At 41.0% G+C, this 19,515-nt stretch overlaps 1 protein-coding gene across 4 annotated transcripts; it reads right to left on the bottom strand.

The window, feature by feature from the left end:
• Positions 1 to 62: 62 nt before the first annotated feature.
• ncln (nicalin) lies at positions 63 to 13,343 on the bottom strand. Of its 4 annotated transcripts, none has more exons than XM_080032307.1 (15): positions 13,083 to 13,343; positions 12,153 to 12,343; positions 11,271 to 11,415; positions 11,004 to 11,098; positions 8,727 to 8,807; positions 8,101 to 8,204; positions 5,917 to 6,005; positions 5,315 to 5,454; positions 4,698 to 4,924; positions 3,879 to 3,966; positions 3,741 to 3,779; positions 3,091 to 3,254; positions 2,742 to 2,795; positions 2,479 to 2,557; positions 63 to 2,278 (listed from the first exon to the last, which is right to left on the bottom strand). In XM_080032307.1, exons 1-15 carry the CDS (start codon positions 13,255 to 13,257, stop codon positions 2,216 to 2,218), a joined length of 1,734 nt encoding a protein of 577 aa, XP_079888433.1. In that variant the 5' UTR covers positions 13,258 to 13,343; the 3' UTR covers positions 63 to 2,215. The 4 variants fall into 4 exon arrangements, with proteins under 4 accessions (XP_079888433.1, XP_079888434.1, XP_079888435.1 ...); XM_080032308.1 differs by having other exon boundaries at positions 3,091 to 3,251; XM_080032309.1 differs by having other exon boundaries at positions 4,746 to 4,924.
• Between the last annotated feature and the right edge of the window lie 6,172 nt (positions 13,344 to 19,515).

The raw sequence follows: 19,515 nt of genomic DNA, 5'->3' as shown, positions 1-19,515 counted from the left end.
TCATTTTTTTCCCATAAAATAAAATGTCAGTAAATGAGACGTGTGATTGTGGTTTCTTTTAATTTAATTTTTTTTTTATCACAACTGATATCATTTTCATTGCAAAGATCAAGTGTTTGTGGATGAGGCGAAACAGAGTTCAGACCAGAGGAGAATTCACTTCAGTGCACAAATGAAAACCAACCGCTTCAATAAATAAAAAAAATCATATGTACCACACAGTATTTTCCCTCATGTTGGTAAAAAAAAAAATCCTGTCAAAAGAAATAGGGGGTCAAACATCATGCAGTGAAACATGGAAAATACAAAACAGCAAATGAACATCATTCACCCACAAGGCAAGACCAGGGCAGAGAGAAAGCCAGTGTTTAGGATATCTTCCCCATCGTTTATTTAACACCCTTTGTGTTATTGCCCATTTTAAGACGTCCAGTGTAAAAATACTGCAGTACTGGCTCAACCTAGATCTTAACACAGCTTTAAAAATGTGTTTGTGTCAAAATCACATTATTGCATCAGTCAGCAAAATGTCAAATTGTTTCTACTGATAAAAAAAGTGGGCTATCTCGTACTGATGTGTTGACGTAGTACTCACACGCACACCAAGCACTTCTGAAATGCTTTTAGGTAAGTGAATGTCGCTAGCAGGATTTATTTTTTTATCAATTCAAAATTGTTAAAAAAGTATTTCGAAAAAAAAAAGTAAGACACAGCAAAAGGAAACAAACCTGGACTACAGGAAAAGGTCACACTAAGTTATAAGGAGAATTTCAAGGTGAAATCGGCTTAAAATCTTTATGACTATCTTTAATAAACGTGGAGACATTTTTGGGGTGAGGGTTATTACATACTAACTATTTAGTGAGCAATTATTTCGCCCAATTTAACCAAATGCTAATTTTAAATCAATTCACCACCAAGGCGATGCAGTTACGATCATCTAATCTCTACTTCACATTTTAGTAAGACAAATCGTCTCATCCGTAAACGATATTTATGTCAGGAGTCATTTTCACTGAGTCTTAACACAGTACTTTGCTATGCCCACGTGTTAGCTAAGAGCTATCGGCCTGTGCTCACTCTTCCCACACCAAACTGGCTCTGAGGAGCTACCTTTCTAGCACCACTTCACTGTGTAGGCTTGAAACCACAAGTACATAAATTGATCGACAAAATGAAATCGACCAATATGTTGACAATTAGTGGTTTTAGTCATTTATCGGGCAAAACATTTTCAGCCTTCCTATATTTTACACTAAGTAAACTGAATAGGTTTGTGTTTTGGTCTGTAAGTCTGACAAAGTGCAATCTGAATGCCAGCAATGAGCATGAACATATAGTCTTAGTGATGGATTAATTCATAGAGAGAATGAAAATTATTATTAGAGGCAGCCCTTAATACATGGAAGACAAACTCAACAGTCCTTCCTGTGCATAAATGCATTCTTAAGTTCGTCTGACGCTCCAGCGTCAGACGAACTGATCCAGCTCTTTAACAGCTTTTTTTTCTAGTGTTAACCTTTTAGTATGAAATTCCCTATTTGTTTTCTAACAGAAATCTGAACATTAGAAGGCATTTTTGCCCGGGTGGATTTATGCTGAGGTCTCTACATAGTCAGTATGCAGAGTAAGAATGAGCACAGTGGCCGATAACACTTGTGTTTTTCATGGGATTGCGAGTATTGCGTTATGAAGTGGATTTATCCTTTAACAATGAGGCTACTATACAGAAAATCTGGGTTATACTCTGCGGGACAACACATTGACATCAGTTTGGCAGAGCAATCACTCATATAGTATGCTGCTGAGGAGGAGGAATGAAGAGCGATCAGCAACGTCAGAGATTTACTTCACCTCATCTAGATCTCACAGGTGCGGACAAATGCTCTACGCCCCTCGGAAGAGATATTGAAACATTTCTGGGAGGGATTATCACAAATGAATAACAAGACCTCTGTGTTCAAGATAAAATGGGGAGTGAAAAAATGATTCCTGATTATTCTGGTCCGTTAAGACCAAATGGACTAAGTTGGCAGCAGGACAGGATCTGACATCATATAGTTTGTTGATCGGGATGAAGGAAATGGAAGTGATTCCGCTGGTTTGAACACCCTCATGAGAAACAGCAGCTCGACCCAGCTTCCGTGTTCTTACTGGCAAAAGGTTCTGGTTTTGAGGGGGGGGAGGGGGTAAAAAAAAAAAGGTGTTGTGAGCCTTAATGGGTCTTTGTCTTGGGTTGGGTGATTCTACGGACAATGCTGTACAAGACTCCGAAGTTCTGTAAAGACAAGAAAAAGGACCAGAAGACAAGAGACAGTTAATATCATGTTTCCAGACAAAAACTAACCACAAATATTTGCCCATACACCCTTTTTTCAGACTTGAAACATTTACATTTAATTAATTTTTAAACATGTTTACGAAAAGTGGTGCATGTGACAGGCGCCTACAGGCTGCTGCATGAACACAGTGACCTACCTGGATAGCTAGGTACATCAACCCTAAGTAGGCTGCAATGCAGACGGCCAGCAACAGGTCGAAAATAGCAGGCTTCACTCTGCGAGGTAGAGACAGTCACCAGAGTGAGATACACAGAGAGAGAAGGGAGGAGTGATTATTAGAGGAAAATCACAATCAAAGTGATCTCTGACATGAAGTGATGGCCTCAGGCTGTTTTTAAAGCTACAGTCAATCACTATGAACTGAACCAAAGGATCTGAGAGGAGCTCATTACAGCATACCTGTAAGCATTCATCGTCTGCTTCAACTGGTCATAGAATACAAACTCTGGATCTCTGAGGACGAGGAAGAGAAAAGTTGTTACTTTGACATCTTGAGAAAAGAACAGGCCAAAATCCACATTATACACTAGTTCTTGGAAATATATATAGGTAAGACTAATTAAGGTTTGACATTTTGTGACAACATATTTTTTGGCCATTGGTTTAATTGATTATGCACAGAAATCGAGCTGATACAGACAAATGTAATCCTAAAACTTGTCCTGGTGTTAGTGCTTCACTCTCCTGCATACCAAGCACACACTAAATAAAGTAAATCTGTCCTCTTTCTTCAGTGTTTTCCTTTGACCTTTTGTCGGCTTTGACGTAGTGTCTCTTGACATCCTTGAGGTAGTGTCCGAGGTGATACTCCAGGGTGGACACCACGTTGCTGTCTTTGTCCACCAGCTGAGCGGCCCGGGGCTGAGCAGTGAGCCAGTCCACCACCGCTGATAGCTGCTCCTCCTGTACCTGCTGACAGAAAGACAAGGAGTTAGATCATTCAAAGTTCAGTTTAAGACTTTTTAATACGTTATTAATGTCAGTTCAAATGAAATTGAATGCCAACGTCAAGGCCATACTGGTAAAGTAGGAAGGATAGAATGAAAATTCTGATGCATTTTTAAAAAAAAGGTACTTTTAATAAAGAATACTTATTATAAATTCAAATCCATGTGTATGTATACACTTAACAAAATCAAAAAGTACCTTTTTTGTCACATACAGACCCCTCTCCAAGTATTTATTTTATCCTTCAAAAGGACAATCAAAAAATGTAAGACCAGGGTAAAGGAGGTTCAATACTATGTCAGTGAAATTCAGTACTTTCAAGACCCCCTTGGTGCCCTGTCATAACAGAGGCTTTACATACAGTGCAGTATGAGCAACGTTACCTCCTATCAGTCCTGTGAAATCAGCCTATAACACAAGGCAGAGATGCTGATGTGTTCAAAGACCTACCATTTGTTCAGTGAAGATCTGCAGGTCAGTGGGAGCGCCCTGGGGAGTACAAGAACAGCAACAGTGTCACACCACAGAGGCAGAAAGGAGACTGTTTCTAGTGTTAGCACTTTTTTCACCCCCCATCTGAGCCTTTACCTTTTCAGTGAGGTTGTATATGACCCTGGCCAACGCCTCTGCGACTATCTTGGTGTTCCTGCTGAGTTTCTGCACATCTACATGAGGCCTGTGAGACACAAACGAGCATTCAGACAGTTAGAGGAGGTGAAACACTCCCAAAAAGCACCTGGAGAGAGACCAGAAACCCTGAGCAATAATAGGGAGATGTAATAGGGAGATGTGAAACCGATTACAGCGCCTCTGTTTACACACACACACACACACACACACACACACACACACACACACACACACACACACACACACACACACACACACACACACACACACACACACACACACACACACACACACACACACACACACACACACACACACACACACACACACACACACACACACACACACACACACACACACACACACACACACACACACACACACACACACACACACACACACACACACAGAAATGCAAGTAGTTTAGGGAAAGAAGACAAATACCAAATCCACCTATAGGTCAAGTGAAAAAACACATAGCAAATAAATGGGTTTACTAACTAGACGGAAACAGAAAGATTTCTGGCAACAGAATAATTAGATAAGTATAAGATTAATGGAAAGTGAAAAAGACAAAAATGTGTTAATGCCAAACTCATAAACCCAAAATCTCACATGCCAATCCCATATCCGAAAAAATGAAAAAGAATAAAAGCAGAGCTGGGGAGGAATGGGTCTAGAGGAGCACCGATGGATGACATGGATGGAAGTGACAGCCGGCTACCATGGAAACCCTTTTTCCTTTGTTGATTGAGAGACTTGCAGTAATTAACCCACCCAGCAGGGAGCTCTCCCGCTCCGTGGCGAGAGGAGGGGGACACTGACCGCACGTCCATGATGCTGGAGCGCTGTGCCAGGCGGTGGGAGGGCAGGTGGGACATGGTGAAGGCGGGCAGCCGGCGGATCCCGAAGCGCTCGTGTTCCCAGGCCAGCATGTCGTCCGCAAGGTTGATTTTCTTGTGGACCATGGAGAACTTGACCTCTGGGTACTGACTGGAAACCACCTGAGAGGGAAACGAGAGGTACAGAAAAAAATTATTACCCACTAGAACAGTATTGTTCCGTGCCTGTGACAACGCTGCGATTTTTTAATTCACAGATACATCTATTTTTTTTTTTTTTTTTAACTGAACTGATTAATTATCTATGTATTTGTTGTCCCAAAAAAAAGCACGCACACACACACACACACACACACACACATAAATATCTTCAACGTCAAAAAGTCAGATATCGCTGAGTGTGCACAAGCGCTTAACTTTCTATATAGGTTATGAGATTAATATAGAGCTACACATCTGATCTGAAATAAGAGCTTGTTCTGACGTGTTTACTTCCAAGGTCGTAGTTAATCTTGAGGGATTTCAGTGACATCAAGCTTTAGGGGTTCTTACCATCTCTAGCTCCTTGAGCAGAGTATGCTGAGGAGTTCCCTCTTTAGGAGGTTTGGACACATGGAGGTGCAGAGAGTCCCCGTTCCCCAGGGTGTCCAGACACAGCACAAAGGCTACGTTGTCCTGCAACAGACTGGAGTCTGCAGGCCGAGGGACAGAGAGGTATGAACGTCAACAAAAATTGAAAGACAGAGCGTAAGAAAAAGAAGTGCACTGGATTCTTTGACCCATATTCTAGTGGCGGCTATTGCTGTCACGTCTGAACCCCGCCCTACCACAAGGATAGGGTCGGCTGTAGAAACACCACCCAGATTTTAAGAAGCGAGCTGTCACGCTCTGAGCCAATCCGACCCAACTAGCTCTGCTCGGTTAAAATGAATCTATTTTTACTGGTTTGGAAATAAATTGGTCTTGTATTTCTCTTAATCTAGCATTTAAAAAGTAAGTTATTGAAAACAAGTTGTCTTTATTCAGATTTTGAGTATTGCATTACAATTATATCACAGCCCTAAAAAATGTATATTGAACAAAATCCAGTAGCTTGAATACTTGCTGCTACATTCACCTCTGTAATCTTTGTATGAGACTGCTAAAAAGGCTACCTGTGTGGTCCAGATTGTCCTCCAGCCAACGTTTGGTGCCTTGGTAGTTAAACTTCCCCCCACCAGACACAAAGAACAGCAGGTTGTACCTGAGCACACAACAGGATTCACAGATTAGTCAAATGAGTCCCCTGAGGGAACCTGATGAAGACAAATAGAGATCAGAGTTTTATCATCTTACACATAGAATTTAAAGTAACGTCCATTACTCCTTTACGATCAACTCTCTTTAAGAAGTGATCCTTCCACTCTGCTACTGCCAAGTACATTTAAACATAAGCATGAGCCAGTACCATATTATTGACTGCCCTAAGTGTTAAACATTGCGATTCATATCACAGATAATGTTCAAGGTAGTTCTGGAAAAGCATGTGGAGCAGGACACTAACTGTAACAGATGTGATGGACAGAACAAGTGAGACTTTATCTTATGTTCAGATGAACCACTCAGGGCAGCAATCAAGTCTACTTCTCATCATACATACAGTCATATGAAAAAGTTTGGGAACCCCTCTCAGCCAGCATTATAATTGACTCTGCTTTCACACAAAAAAGATAAAAGTGGTATGTCTGGTAAGTACTGGGATGTTTTCCAAACAAAGATTTTTTGAAAAGCAGTATTTAGTTTTATGAAATTAAATAAAATGTGAAAAACTGGCTGTGCAAAAATATGGGAACCCTTGTGGTCTTGCTGATTTTAATGCATGTAACAGCATGTAAAACTGAGGACTTTAAACACAAAATTGGTTGGATTATGTTGTTAAGCCTTGAACCTCATATAAAGGTCTGTTTAATCATGATAAAAGGTATTTTAGGTGCCTAAATGCAAGTTCCACTTCTCTTTGACTCTCTGCAGAAGTGAGACAGAATGCGATCATCAAAACAGCTCCCAAAAGATCTTAAAAACAAAGATTATTCATTGTCATGGTTTAGCGGAAGGCTACAAGAAGCTTTCCCAAAGGTTTAAATGGTCAATTTCTACTGTAAGGAACGTTGTCAGGGAATGGAAGGACACAGGCACAGTTGCAGTTAAACCCAAGTCTAGCAGACCAAGAAAAGTACAAGAGCGGCAGATGCGGCGGATTGTGAGAATGGTTGCACACAACCCAAAGATCACCTCCAAAGACCTGCAAGAATATCTGGCTGCAGATTTTGTATCTGTACATGGTTCTACAATTCAGTGCAATTTGCACCAAAACATCTGTATGGCCGGGTGATGAGAAGGAAGCCCTTTCTGCGCCCACACCACAGATACAGTTGCATGGAGTATGCAAAAGCTCATTTAGACAAGCCAGCTTCATATTGGAAGAAAATGCTTTGGACTGATGAGACAAAAATTAAGTTATTTGGTCTTTATAAAAAGCAGATGTTTTGGTGCAAATTGCGCTGAATTGTTGAACAATGTACAGATACACAATCTGCAGCCAGATGTTCTTGTAGGTCTTTGGAGGTGATCTGTGGGTTGTGTGCAACCATTCTCACAATCCTCCACCTATGCCGCTCCTGTTTTTTTCTTGGTCTTCCATGCCTGGGTTTAACTGCCACTATGCCTGTGTCCTTCCATTTCCTGACAACGTTCCCTACAGTCGAAATTGACAATTGAAACCTTTGGGAAAGCTTCTTGTAGCCTTCCCCTAAACCATGACAATGAACAATCTTTGTTTTTCAGATCTTTCGGGAGCTGTTTTGATGATCCCATTCTGTCTCACTTCAGCAGAGAGTCAAAGAGAAGTGCAACTTGCATTTAGGCACCTAAAATACATTTTCTCATGATTAAACATACATTTATATGAGGTTCAAGGCTTAACAACATAATCCAACCAACTTTGTGTTTAAAGTCATCAGTTTTACATGCTGTTACAGGCATTAAAATCAACAAAACCACAAGGGTTCCTATATTTTTGCACAGCCAGTTTTTCACATTTTATTTTATTTCATACAACCAAATACTGCTTTTCAAAAAATCTTTGTTTGGAAAACATCCCAGTACTTAGCTGTTCCTGGTAAATTAAAGACATACCACTTTTATATTTTTTTTTGTGAAAGCAGAGTCAATTATAATGCCGTCTGAGAGGGGTTCCCAAACTTTTTCATATGACTGTATATACAATAGGCATTAAAGTGAATGTTTAGAATACAGCCTGAGCCACACTAAATGTTTTCCAAAATATGACCATCACTCACCCAGCGTGTGTCCTCTTGTAGGTGTAAAGTTTGGAGAAGAGACGGGCCAGCTCTAGCAACATGGACACCCCACTGCCGTTTGAGTCGGCTCCGTATGACAGCCACTGGACACAACCAACACACACACAGTCCAATTACTTTCCTGTTTGGCTTCCTTTTTACTGACAGACTTGTTGCATCACCGTTTTATATCCTGACCTGCTGCTGAAAAAGGACTCATAAACTTGGCAAATAAATAAATATAAATAAAATAAATTATATAAAATAAATAATGAATCGTACGGCAGCTGCTTAAAAAGGTAGTCTCAGCAATTCTGGAGAACGCTTGTTGTCAAAATCACTTTGTCAAAATCTGTGAATATCTCATCGAGATCCCCTACCTGTTCTTACCGTTTGTGCACTGTAAAAAAAAAAAAATCTAGATTTAATACACAGCTCTGTAAGTTGGTACGTAAACAAAAGGGGCCCATCGTAGCTAGCAACATGCCCGTTTACAGGGCCTACGCTGTGTATTCACACTGGATTTTTTTTTCAGCGCAAACACAATACAGAGTAGTGTGAGTAATTCCCTGTAAGTTTTGAATACGTTTATTCATTGCAGAAAAAGGAGCATTGAGTGAACACACCGGAGCAACGCCAAAGGAGTCGTAGTGGGCAACTATGACAATGGTAGGCAGGTCCTCTCCTCCAACTCCAGCCAGACGACCCTGGTGAATCAAAACAGAGCCATTAGACAAGGTTGTAGAAAAGAGAGAGCAGAGAGAAGCACTGTGCATGTTAAACTTGACGCTGGCAGTGGGTTACAGTCATAGTCCACCTCCTGACCACAGAGGGAAAACCTCAGTCTGATCCCCTGCAGTGTGACTAAACAGCTTGTTCCTTCTGGTGTTAAACATGAAGCTCAGATTAGAGTGTCTTAAACCACACAATTCACTGCTGATGCTGTTTCTGACTCAAAATATATTTTTCTTAAACTATGTCAAACAGGGGTCAAAGCCGGCTTCCAAAATTCCTACAGGACACAAAAGGGGACATACAGTATCTCATAAAAGTGAGCACAACCCTCACATTTCTTCAAATATTTCATTATATCTTTTTATGGGACACCACTGAAGTAATACAACTTTGATACAATGTAAAAGTAGTCAGTGTACAACTTGTATAACAGTGTAAATTTACTGTCCCCTAAAAATTACTCAACACACAGCCATTTATGTCTTAAGTGCTGGCAACAAAAGTGAGTACACCCCTAAGTCTTACTGTCCAAATTGGGCCCAACGTGTCAATATTTTGTGTGGCCACCATTATTTTCCAGCACTGCCTTAACCCTCTTGAACATGGAGTTACGCTCCTCCACCTCCCGCTCAATAGGGTTTAGGTCTGGAGACATGCTTGACCAGTCGATCCATCAGTGTGAGGAAACGTGAGGGGTGTACTCACTTTTGTGAGATACTGTAAAATACTGCAGCAACAGAATCTTGTAATGTCCTAATGAAAACAGATGAAATACCCTTGTTAAAAGCGTAAAAGTATGCTAAATGGATTAACAGTTAAACTAAAAAGAAAAAAAGAAAAAAAACACTTAACACCAAGCAACGTTTAGTTCCGTCACGCCACCAGGCTAGATAGTGGGTGTAAATCCTTGTAGATTTTAATTTGTTTTCAATTAAGGTTGTATGTCCACACAACTGTTTTTTTTGTTCTGGGATTCATGGCTTCACACATTTGCGGAAAATCCTCACTGGGAACAGAGATATCAGGCAGGAGACACAATACTACTCCCATGTAATAACACAAGACTGACCATCAAAGCTTCAGGCACCAGAGGAGACTCTTTTCTTCTGGAGCATTTGAAGATGGGGGAACATTTGTGAAGCCTTTTTCTTAAGCAAAGCCTACTCAAATGTGTGTCTTGTAAATGCCCTTATTTAAATTATGAGCATATCACCTTGGCTAGCGGCCACAAAACATGCCTAAAGTTCTTCTTATCAATGCCCCAAATAAACATTACTTGCCCTGGCCTATCCCCAGTTTGTGCTTTAATGGGTTACCATTACATTTAAGTCACAGAGCATTTTAACCCTTATCTCAAACATATGACTTGAGAAATAGATTAAAATCTTTATTGTGCAACATATGAAAAACTTTTTCAGCCGGAGTCTTTAAGGATTAGGGAAATACCTTCAGAACAGTGCTACGTCTAGCAAATTGGCCTTCTGGGGTTCTTTGATCGCACATGCTGGGACTACATGCTACACAGTTTAGGCTACACAACGCTAACGACAACTGCAGCATCATTTTTTTTAAAGCAATTGATATCCTCCAACTAAAAACCTACCAAGATACAGAAATTTAATTTTCATTCTGAATCCTCACCAACTGGGAAACAAAAGAGCGTTTTAGATATTTTGCAAAAGGATTATGATATCTCCATAAGGAACAATTAACGATGTGCACAGCCTGTTGACTATGGGAGGAAACTGGTTCAAGCAGCCGCAGGAAAAAATATGGCAATTAAAAGAACTCACACAAAACAAAAAAATATTAAAAAGGAGGTAAATCCAGGGCACTGTTGCTACAAGTTAACTGTCCAAACCACCTAACCTCTGCTTGGCCTGATGTTTCTATAACATTATCTTGCAAGCCTATGTGCGTTGCTTATGGGGTACTTCTGTGTGTGGAAAACTGTTGGCACATTCTCTGTCTTTAACCTACACTAAATAATGAAAATGTAAGTTGTGGAGCATTGGAACGCCCATTTTAATTGAACTTGCACATTTTCTCCTTAAATTTTGCATTGTTGAGAGGAGCCTGGGACTTAATCATTCCAATGCCAATGACTGCTGCTATAAGTAGTGTGCATATGACAATAAACCATCTTGTGAGTTGCTAAAAACTCTCACCTCTAAACTTGTGATTGCCCAGTCATTGATAGCTTTACTCTGAGCTCCACTGGTGACCATTTGGAAGCCGTTGGCTGTGGCCGTATGCAGCAGCACTACAGAGAAAACAGAAAACATTCATTTATATAAATCAACATTCAGGCAGAATGCTCATACATCACATAGCAATCTTCAAGACTATACTTTTGACTCTTAAATGTGTAACGGTTTAATTCCTGTGTTTAATACAGACAGGTCCCATCTAGAAGGTATCACTCCTTATATTACCTTCGGCGGCTGATAAAGAGCCCTGTGAGGAGGAGGAGGTCAGGGTTTGGGTGTAGATGGACAGCAGCTCATCGTCTTCCATGGCAAAGTACACAGGGACAATGGTCTCTGTGGCCAACATCTCCGGCTCCAGCTCCATGAACTGCTGCATGGGAAGAACAGACAGGAACAACATGTTGTATAGTCAGATAAGACACGGGTACATGACATGTGTTAGCATGAGATACCAATGGTCTAAATCCGAGAGAGGAAATAGAAAATCTTTGAATTCTATAATAATAATAAAAAAATAAAAAGTCAAGTATAGCTCATGATTTGAGAGGTAAAGAGAAGACAAACCGTCACAACATTTTTATTTAGCCTTATTTATGCCTGCTCCTTCTGCTTTCCAGATAGACTTACAATCCCACTTTAGTCGCAACTTGTGTCTTTAAAACCTTTTTTTTGTCTTTGTTCTTTAAAATCAAACTGAAATGCTTTGACAATATTAATAATAATAATAATAATCAAAAGGGATGGTCCTGTAAAAGTCAAGGTGCCCTTGAGGAAGGCACTTAACCCAAAGAAACCCAACCCAAAACAGAGACTTGTGGTTAACTGTGGCTGTGTTGAAAAGGCATGGCTCAGGAATCCCAACAATGAGATTTCAATCAAATGCAGCAGCATGCTTAAACTATGAAGAGAAAAATGTTGATGGTTATCAGGTTTTTATTATTATTTGGACTGTATATCTGTAGATCACATTCACATAAAGGTTGCATATTTACCCTCCTTTGAACATGTGTCTTTTTAGCTACATTGCTTGAATCATTCTTTTAGAGGTGGAGAAGAATATGTTTCATTGCTTACCGACAAGACAACGTTTTGCGTGTGTAGTAATACCTGTACAATGTCCTGGGGCACAGCAGACATGTTCTGGGGCAGGATGATGACCACGGCACCAGCTGACTGCCTCAGCGCTTTCTGGTATTCCTCATACGAGAAGTCTGCCAGTCGCATGATAACACAGCGGCGACTTAGTACCTCCGCCTCTACAGTACGGGCTTCTGTATTCAGGATGGCATTCCTGGTTCCTTAGGGGACGTACACACACACACTGATCACAATACAATAGCTACAATCTTCAAAGACAACAGTAAAGTACAAGAACTTCTTATCTTGGCATTTAAAAAACTTTAAATAGGTTGGATCACAACATAAAGCAAGTCAGATTCAAGAAATTTTTTTTTTAAATGAAAGACCAGTTTTACAGAAAGCAACATAGGGCAATTTTGCATAAAATATAGGACTTCTATGGTCCAGTCAAAAAGTAAGATGTTTGTTTAGGTTAACTAAAAAGCCAATAATAATTATTATAACAAAGTGTCACTTTATATCTCCATATCTTAACATTTTAAAGACTTTTAAAAAGGATTGTGTTGTATATTGAAGACATTTTATTACAAAAAAAAACCTAACAGTGTTTCCCTCATACAGATCTGTATGAATCCTCTCTGTCTCGTGTAAGTGTCTCTTGGCAGCATTTTTACGTAAGGGTGTTTTAATGAGGGTGCTAATAAAACGAGTAAAGTATATATCAAATACTTAATAATGACTCTTAAAGTGTTTTTTAACGGAGTAACGACCTGAAATGCTGAAATGAGCTCCTAGCATAGCTAAGCTACATTAGCAGCTAGTCCTGCGCGCTGTCATTGCACAGAGGCGACTACATCAGCTGGAGACGACACCGGGGGCTGTCTTCATTCAGCGACTTGACAGCAGTGTCCACATTTATTCCCTGTATGGTCAAATACACAGACCCCGTCGTCTTACCGTAGGGCTGCCCCTGCAAGTCGTACTGCTGCATGCGGTACACCGTGAACTCGTGCGCCGCCTCGGCCGGGAGCGGAGACACCAGGATAATCACCGCAGGGATAAACACGATGAAGGTGAGCGGGAACGAGGATTTAAACATGTTATCGAACATCTCACTAGCCTCCTCAAACATCGTGGCGTTTGTTTTGAGCGAGCCGCTAAACGGTAAGACAATATATTCAGCTGGTTTCACTGACTGACAGCCAGGGTCCTTCTCTACCGTTTGTCGTCAACAGAATAATTTTGATCAGGCACACACCTAGACGACCTGTACCTCTGGACTGGGACTACAACAAACACAATGTTGTGACCATTTCATCAAAATGAATGAGTACAGTGTAATGTGAATTTACAAGTACGCTTTAATTTAGATTATCCATGTTTCTTCATAATTGAATATTTCAAACTGAGTTGAATCGAGGGTCCTTCAGGGGGCATCTAGGACAGCTATAGGCTACTTGAAGGGTCGTGTTTTATTTTTTAAACACCAGGTAGCGCTATGCACCGCAGAAACTAAATGATGATACACTTTTATATACTATCTATGGATATATATACAGTATCTCTATACTAAGATATTCCATGGATAAATACATTTTACTAACATAGGCTACTTTATGCATATGTTTTGGTTTATGACCATGTACAAAAACATCCATCTAAAAACAAGAGAAAACACTAGATTCATTAAATGACTTTCCATTTCTGTCTTTGCAGCATTCGCTCCGCTCTCTCCTGGCATATTTTGTTTAAATATTTAATTATACAGAAGACTATCTTGAAAGTCTCCATCTTTCTATTTGTGTAAGAGTCAGATAGGCTATCTTTGATGACACATCTTGCACTTTTGGATTAGGCCTATACTGTTTGTGACTGTTTTGTTTTTTAACATTTTATTGACAGTTGGCATTACATTACAACATTAGCCATGAATATGTAGGCCTAGGTATAAAGCAAATAATAGTGTGTTTATGAGTGACAGAGGACATTTTAAAAACAGAACATTTGTCCCTATGGTGCTAGACAGAGGAAGGTCGTGGGATCACCAAAGATAGTTTGTTCCAACTAGACCTTTTGGCCCAAGTTTTATACAAAAAAGAAAAATAACAATTAATTGAAATGAATCCAGTAAGGAGGAGCTGCAAATATATATGTTTCTCTGTCTGTCTGTCTGTCTGTCTCTCTTCTTCTTCTTCTTCTTCTTCTTCTTCTTCTTCTTCTTCTTCTTCTTCTTCTTCTTCTTCTTCTTCTTCTTCTTCTTCTTCTTCTTCTTCTTCTTCTTCTTCTTCTTCTCCTCTTCTCCCATGCCTCCTGCTCCCGGGGCTGCTCTGCTAAGTGGCAGATTAATGCTGATATGATGTGTCCTGCGACTCCTGCCATCCTACTTAATGGACTTTGGCGTCATATTTCCTGTGAGTAATCCATTCCAAGGCTGGTGGAAGTGACCAGCTGCGAAAAACAAACCACAAAACCAATATAGACAACTGAAACTCATTGTTATGATTTTCACATTACTGAGAAATTATCATTTGGAGATTCGCTGACATGATCGAGGGAAAAGTATTGCTCAATGTAAAGAAGAGAGCAGGAAAAAACAATTGTCTCAGGTTCTCGTGTGGCACTGCAGCACTCACATCACATGTATTTAATTTCACAACATTCATAACATCCTGTTATTACAAAATCATGCCACAGAGAGGCGCGGCAGAAAATGCACAAGGTCACATTTTTCACTTGATGTGGACTCGTCCTTAAACTGTGACTGTGTTCACACTACAGGGAACACTCAAAGGCACACACACACACACACACACACACACACACACACACACACACACACACACACACACACACAGTGCATGAGCTGTTCAGTGTCCTCATTTATTCCCAGTGCTCCTGGGAATGTCCTGAATCAGACCGACCTATGCTCCCGACCCCCAGCCACAGAAAAACACTTCCTCTGTGCGACCACACAAAAGGTGCAGTCAGTGTGTGTGTTTGTGTGTGTGGGTAAGTACCGTGGATTAACGAGAGATTAGCTACCTAGCAGTAAGTAAGCAATTTCTGTGTGGCATACCTGTGTAAGTGGCCCTCCCTCAGTTTATTGCCCCCGTCCCATTCTCAGGGGATGCTGTCATTTTCTCACCACACTGGAAGGTTGCTCAAACACCAGCCACACGGGAGTGTTCAAATCCCTCAACGACAAGGTTAGAATCACAGAATACCAATGGTGTGGTGTAAGAGGGAGAGATTTCTGGCATGGGAGACACCACTATCAGCACACAATGGCCGTCTTTCTAACCAAGACCTATGGAGCAAGTCTTCTGACTCATTTACCACCCGCTTTAATCCCCTTGTTCATGAGCAGAGGCCCGTAAAACACCAAGCGAAGCTGATTTTATCTTCTTTATGTAGGCTACTGTATAGCCTGGCAGCTTTGTTTAAAGCAATTTGTCTTATTTATGAGCTCATCTTTTATATATTTTCTTTTTGTATTTCTTAATCTTAAATCTGTAAAGCAACATGTAACTTTAGCTGCCAAATAAGACGTCATGGAGTGATAAGGACAATATCTCCTTCTGAAATGTAGGGAAAGTGTAAAGTATAGTCTAACATTAAGTGGAAATATCAAGTAGGCCTAAAGCAACTGAGCACAGTTCTTTTTAGAGTAAATATTCTAAGGCCTATATGTCGGCCTACCACCATTTGACAGAATATGATTCACGTCACACAGTGCAGAGGACAAAATGAAAAGACAACATCTGAATTTTCCACTTTCGAGCCGAAAGACTCGGAGGGGTTTGAGCCGTTGTTGTTCCCTCAACAGGACCCGGTAATGATGGATCATGTGTGTGTGTGCCGAGATGATGGCCGCCTCTCAATACAAAAAGAATATGACCCTCCTTTTCGTTTCCCCTACTGATGATTTACAGTGATTTGTAGCCACAGGCCCAGTGGAGGCAATATTGCCCTGGCTTCTCTATGTACCAGGCAATTGATTTACCAATCATTTTCATTAAAGCCTGTGGAAAGAAGACAAGGGAGAAGGGAGACCGTAGTGTGTGACAGCTGAGCTGCAGCCACTGAGGCCATGAGCCTATTTGGTTGCGTGGGGCAACAGTCAGATAATGGATGACGAGGCCTCTTGGAGCCAGCCGTTCCATTAGGTTTTCTTAATGTGGTCAGAGGAGGTTGGCATGGCTCATCCGCCTTCATATCCACTTTCAGAGATGCTCACTCATGCTGGCCAGTCTCTCTCTCTCTCTCTCTCTCTCTCTCTCTTGCTCTTTTGCTCTCTCCATTGTCTTGTTTTCTTCTCTTAACTTCCTCTTTGTGTCTCTTATTTCTTTATTCTTTCTGCTCTTTATCTCCATGTTTCGTAGGAGTGTTTTTGAGTGCATCCATTTTGCGCTGCTGCCTTATATTAGTTTGTGGTTTTATCACAGTATCATCGCAGTCATTGCACAAGAGACAAAAGAGTACATATTGTCCCCTTTCTCTTTTGTGCAATGACCGTGTTTCAGAATTACTACGCCGAGGGATTTGCGGTGGATTCACACTTTTGCAATACAGAATTCTCAGAAGCTTGTGCGCTTCTCTAGAGCGATACGAGGAGTGTCGGTGCAGCATGTGTGGCAAACTGGGAATTCCAGGCTTGTGAAAGAGTTGCAAGTGTCATGACTGAGTGTGAGTACTGCATGCACTGTACATTTAGTGAAGGGTGGGGGCGGGGGGCAGAGAGAAAAATCATGAATGGAGACATGGGTGTGTGTGTGTGTGTGTGTGTGTGTGTGTGTGTGTGTGTGTGAGTGTGTGTGTGTGTGTGTGTGTGTGTGTGTGTGTGTGTGTGTGTGTGTGTGATGCAATCACTTACTGCATTATGCTACGAATAAGCATCATGCTGGGAGAGGATCTTGTCTAATGCTTTCCTGTCCATTTCCTTCTGCACGCCTATTGGCTGCATTACCAACCTTGAAAAGTGATGGCCCTTATACAGTATAACCATGGGGCCTTAAAGCACCAGTTTCACTGCATGTTTGTCGGTCTTATTTGATTAAACTCTGTATGGTTTGCATATGAATTGAAGGGGGGTCCAGCGTGGTCTGCTAATTTTGTAGCCCTGTCTTGTAAACTAGATATAAAATCTAGTTATTCAGTTTCTGTTGTGCTCACACTGTGCATATCATTAAATTAAGTTATGTAAAAATTAAATAACTACCAACTATCCATCTGTGTATTTTCAACTATGTTGAGTATAGTGTGCTGTCATTTGCTATTGTATGTTTACATAGAGACAGAGACACACATTTTCATCTTTTACCTTCGTATTCAGAAAATTAAAGCACCATTGTTTAATTTTTCATTTTCTGGACCATGTGGGGGCAGCATCCAGTAGATATGGAGCAACATTAGCATTCATTTTGACATTTTGCTTACACGAATGTGTGCCTAATATTCACTCTTCTTTAGCTCTGTTTTAATCTCTACCAAATTCTGTGAAATGGGAAATGCCTGCCACCAAGAGCGCCCCCAGCAGCAGTTTTTTAAAGTCACCTGATAGGAGTGAACCAAACCAGTCTAAGTTGCCACAAATAAGTGGCAAATTATTCTAAAAGTTTCCCCCATCCCTCAGAAAGTGAAGTTTACACTTTGAGTCAACACTGCCTCTGACCTTCCCCTCATCACTGTCACCGCTTCCTGTCTCTTTGCGTCGCCACCACAGCGACCCTGATTTCTCCTAGATCAAGAAGGCCTTGCGTTCCTCGCCCGTACGGCCCTGATATGCTTTTTAGCCGCTCGGCTGGTGCATCACAATGAATGCCTGTGCCTGCCGAGCTCCCTCTGACCTTCTCCCTCACCACACCACTCTCTCTCTCTCTCTCTTTCTCTCTCGCTCTCATTCCTGAAGCTGAGCGGCGAGCGGCCTCTCTGCCAGCCTAATAAATACAAAAACAAATTGCAGCAGGTTAGAGGTATGCAGCGTGGGCCGGAGCTGTTAACGTAATGAACTTGGCTTCATGGAAATACGAGGCAATTAAACTCCCACTGTGCCTCCCTCTGGCCCAGACAGAGAGACTGAAGGGAGAGGGGTGGGGGGGGGTGTTAGGAACCCTGGAGGGAGGGAGAGAGAGAGAGAGAGAGAGAGAGAGAGAGAGAGAGAGAGATTGGGGGGTTGACAGAGATAATAGAGCCATTCAACAGGCCCACAGGAGTAGGAAGTGTGCTGACTGCGATTGAGCCAAAGCACCAATTAGTCATGGGGCCGCCCCGTCAGGAAGGTCAGTCCGGGCCTACGGGAGCACTGTCCGACCATTGCTCACCCTGCTGCTGTTTGTTTTGGTTGTTTGCCGGACTGATTGGCCTGATTGCTGACTGATTGCCAGCCGGGTTTAAATCGTTCAGATGGCGTGAGAGAAACAGGAATCAAGACGGTGATCTGTATCTAGAGCTCAAAGTCATTGACTAATTTTCATGTCAAAACGTGCCGCTGAATGTATCGAAAACAGGCTAGACATCAGTTTTAGCTAAAGGAGTGGAGTGGAGGGGAGTTGGACGAGAAATGTTAACATTTTACTGTACATCGTTAACTGGTGACATTTGCACAGTATTTTCTTTTCATCCTAATGTTACCACTTAGAGGAATAGTTTGACATTTTGAAAAGTACGCTCATTTGCGTTCGTGCTTTATTAGGCCTACTTTATTATGATCAATGATATCGATCAATGTGAAGCTGGAGCCAGCAGCCGCATAGCTTATCTTATCTTTAAACAATAAATAACGGGGGAGTGAAACTGACTGGCTCTGTCCAAATTCAATGGAATCCATCTTCAAACAACTTTAAAGCTCACAAATAACTTGCTGTATCTTCTATCTATAAAATACCATGTATATGGATTAACAAATGACATTTAACGTGCTAATTAGTGAGCTTTAGAGTCGCTGTTATCATCAGAAAAAGCCAGGGTAGCTGTTTTCCTGTGTTTGTATTCATTTTAAAGGTCACCTAATATGCAAAATTAACTTTTAAATTTTTTCATGCTATTTCAACATTAATATTGGTCCCTGGTGTGACTAGACTCCCAAAGTATGAACAGATTGGGGTTTTTGCTGGCAGTTAGATTCAAACTGTTTTGTTAGATTCAGGCTCAATCAGAACAGATTGGACTTTTTGGAATGCAGGGCTTAGAGAGCCAGGCGCTAAAACGGAGCGTTTCAGACAGAGGCTTAGAAGAGCAGATCAAGCAATTATACTATAAAAAATGTATAGGGTTTTTTGACAGTACATCATGAAAACTGTTTCTAGTAGAAGCCCAAATTACAATTTTGGAAATTAGCATAATATGTGACATAAGCAGTGAAGCAAAAAGGGAAAAAAAGAGAATATTTCCC

Source organism: Ammodytes marinus, assembly GCF_949987685.1.
Source record: "Ammodytes marinus genome assembly, chromosome: 8".
Classification (NCBI taxonomy): Eukaryota; Metazoa; Chordata; class Actinopteri; order Uranoscopiformes; family Ammodytidae; genus Ammodytes; species Ammodytes marinus.
This window is presented reverse-complemented; position numbering and strand designations above follow the sequence as displayed.

Excerpts from the sequence above, each read along its gene's own strand:
- ncln (XM_080032307.1), bottom strand. The coding sequence starts at position 13,257 with ATGTTTGAGGAGGCTAGTGAGATGTTCGATAACATGTTTAAATCCTCG. Across the intron at positions 11,099-11,270 it reads CTCTTTATCAGCCGCCGAAG|TGCTGCTGCATACGGCCACA; the intron begins GTAATATAAGGA and ends TTTTCTCTGTAG. Across the intron at positions 2,796-3,090 it reads TACGTCAAAGCCGACAAAAG|AGATCCAGAGTTTGTATTCT; the intron begins GTCAAAGGAAAA and ends CCTCGTCCTCAG.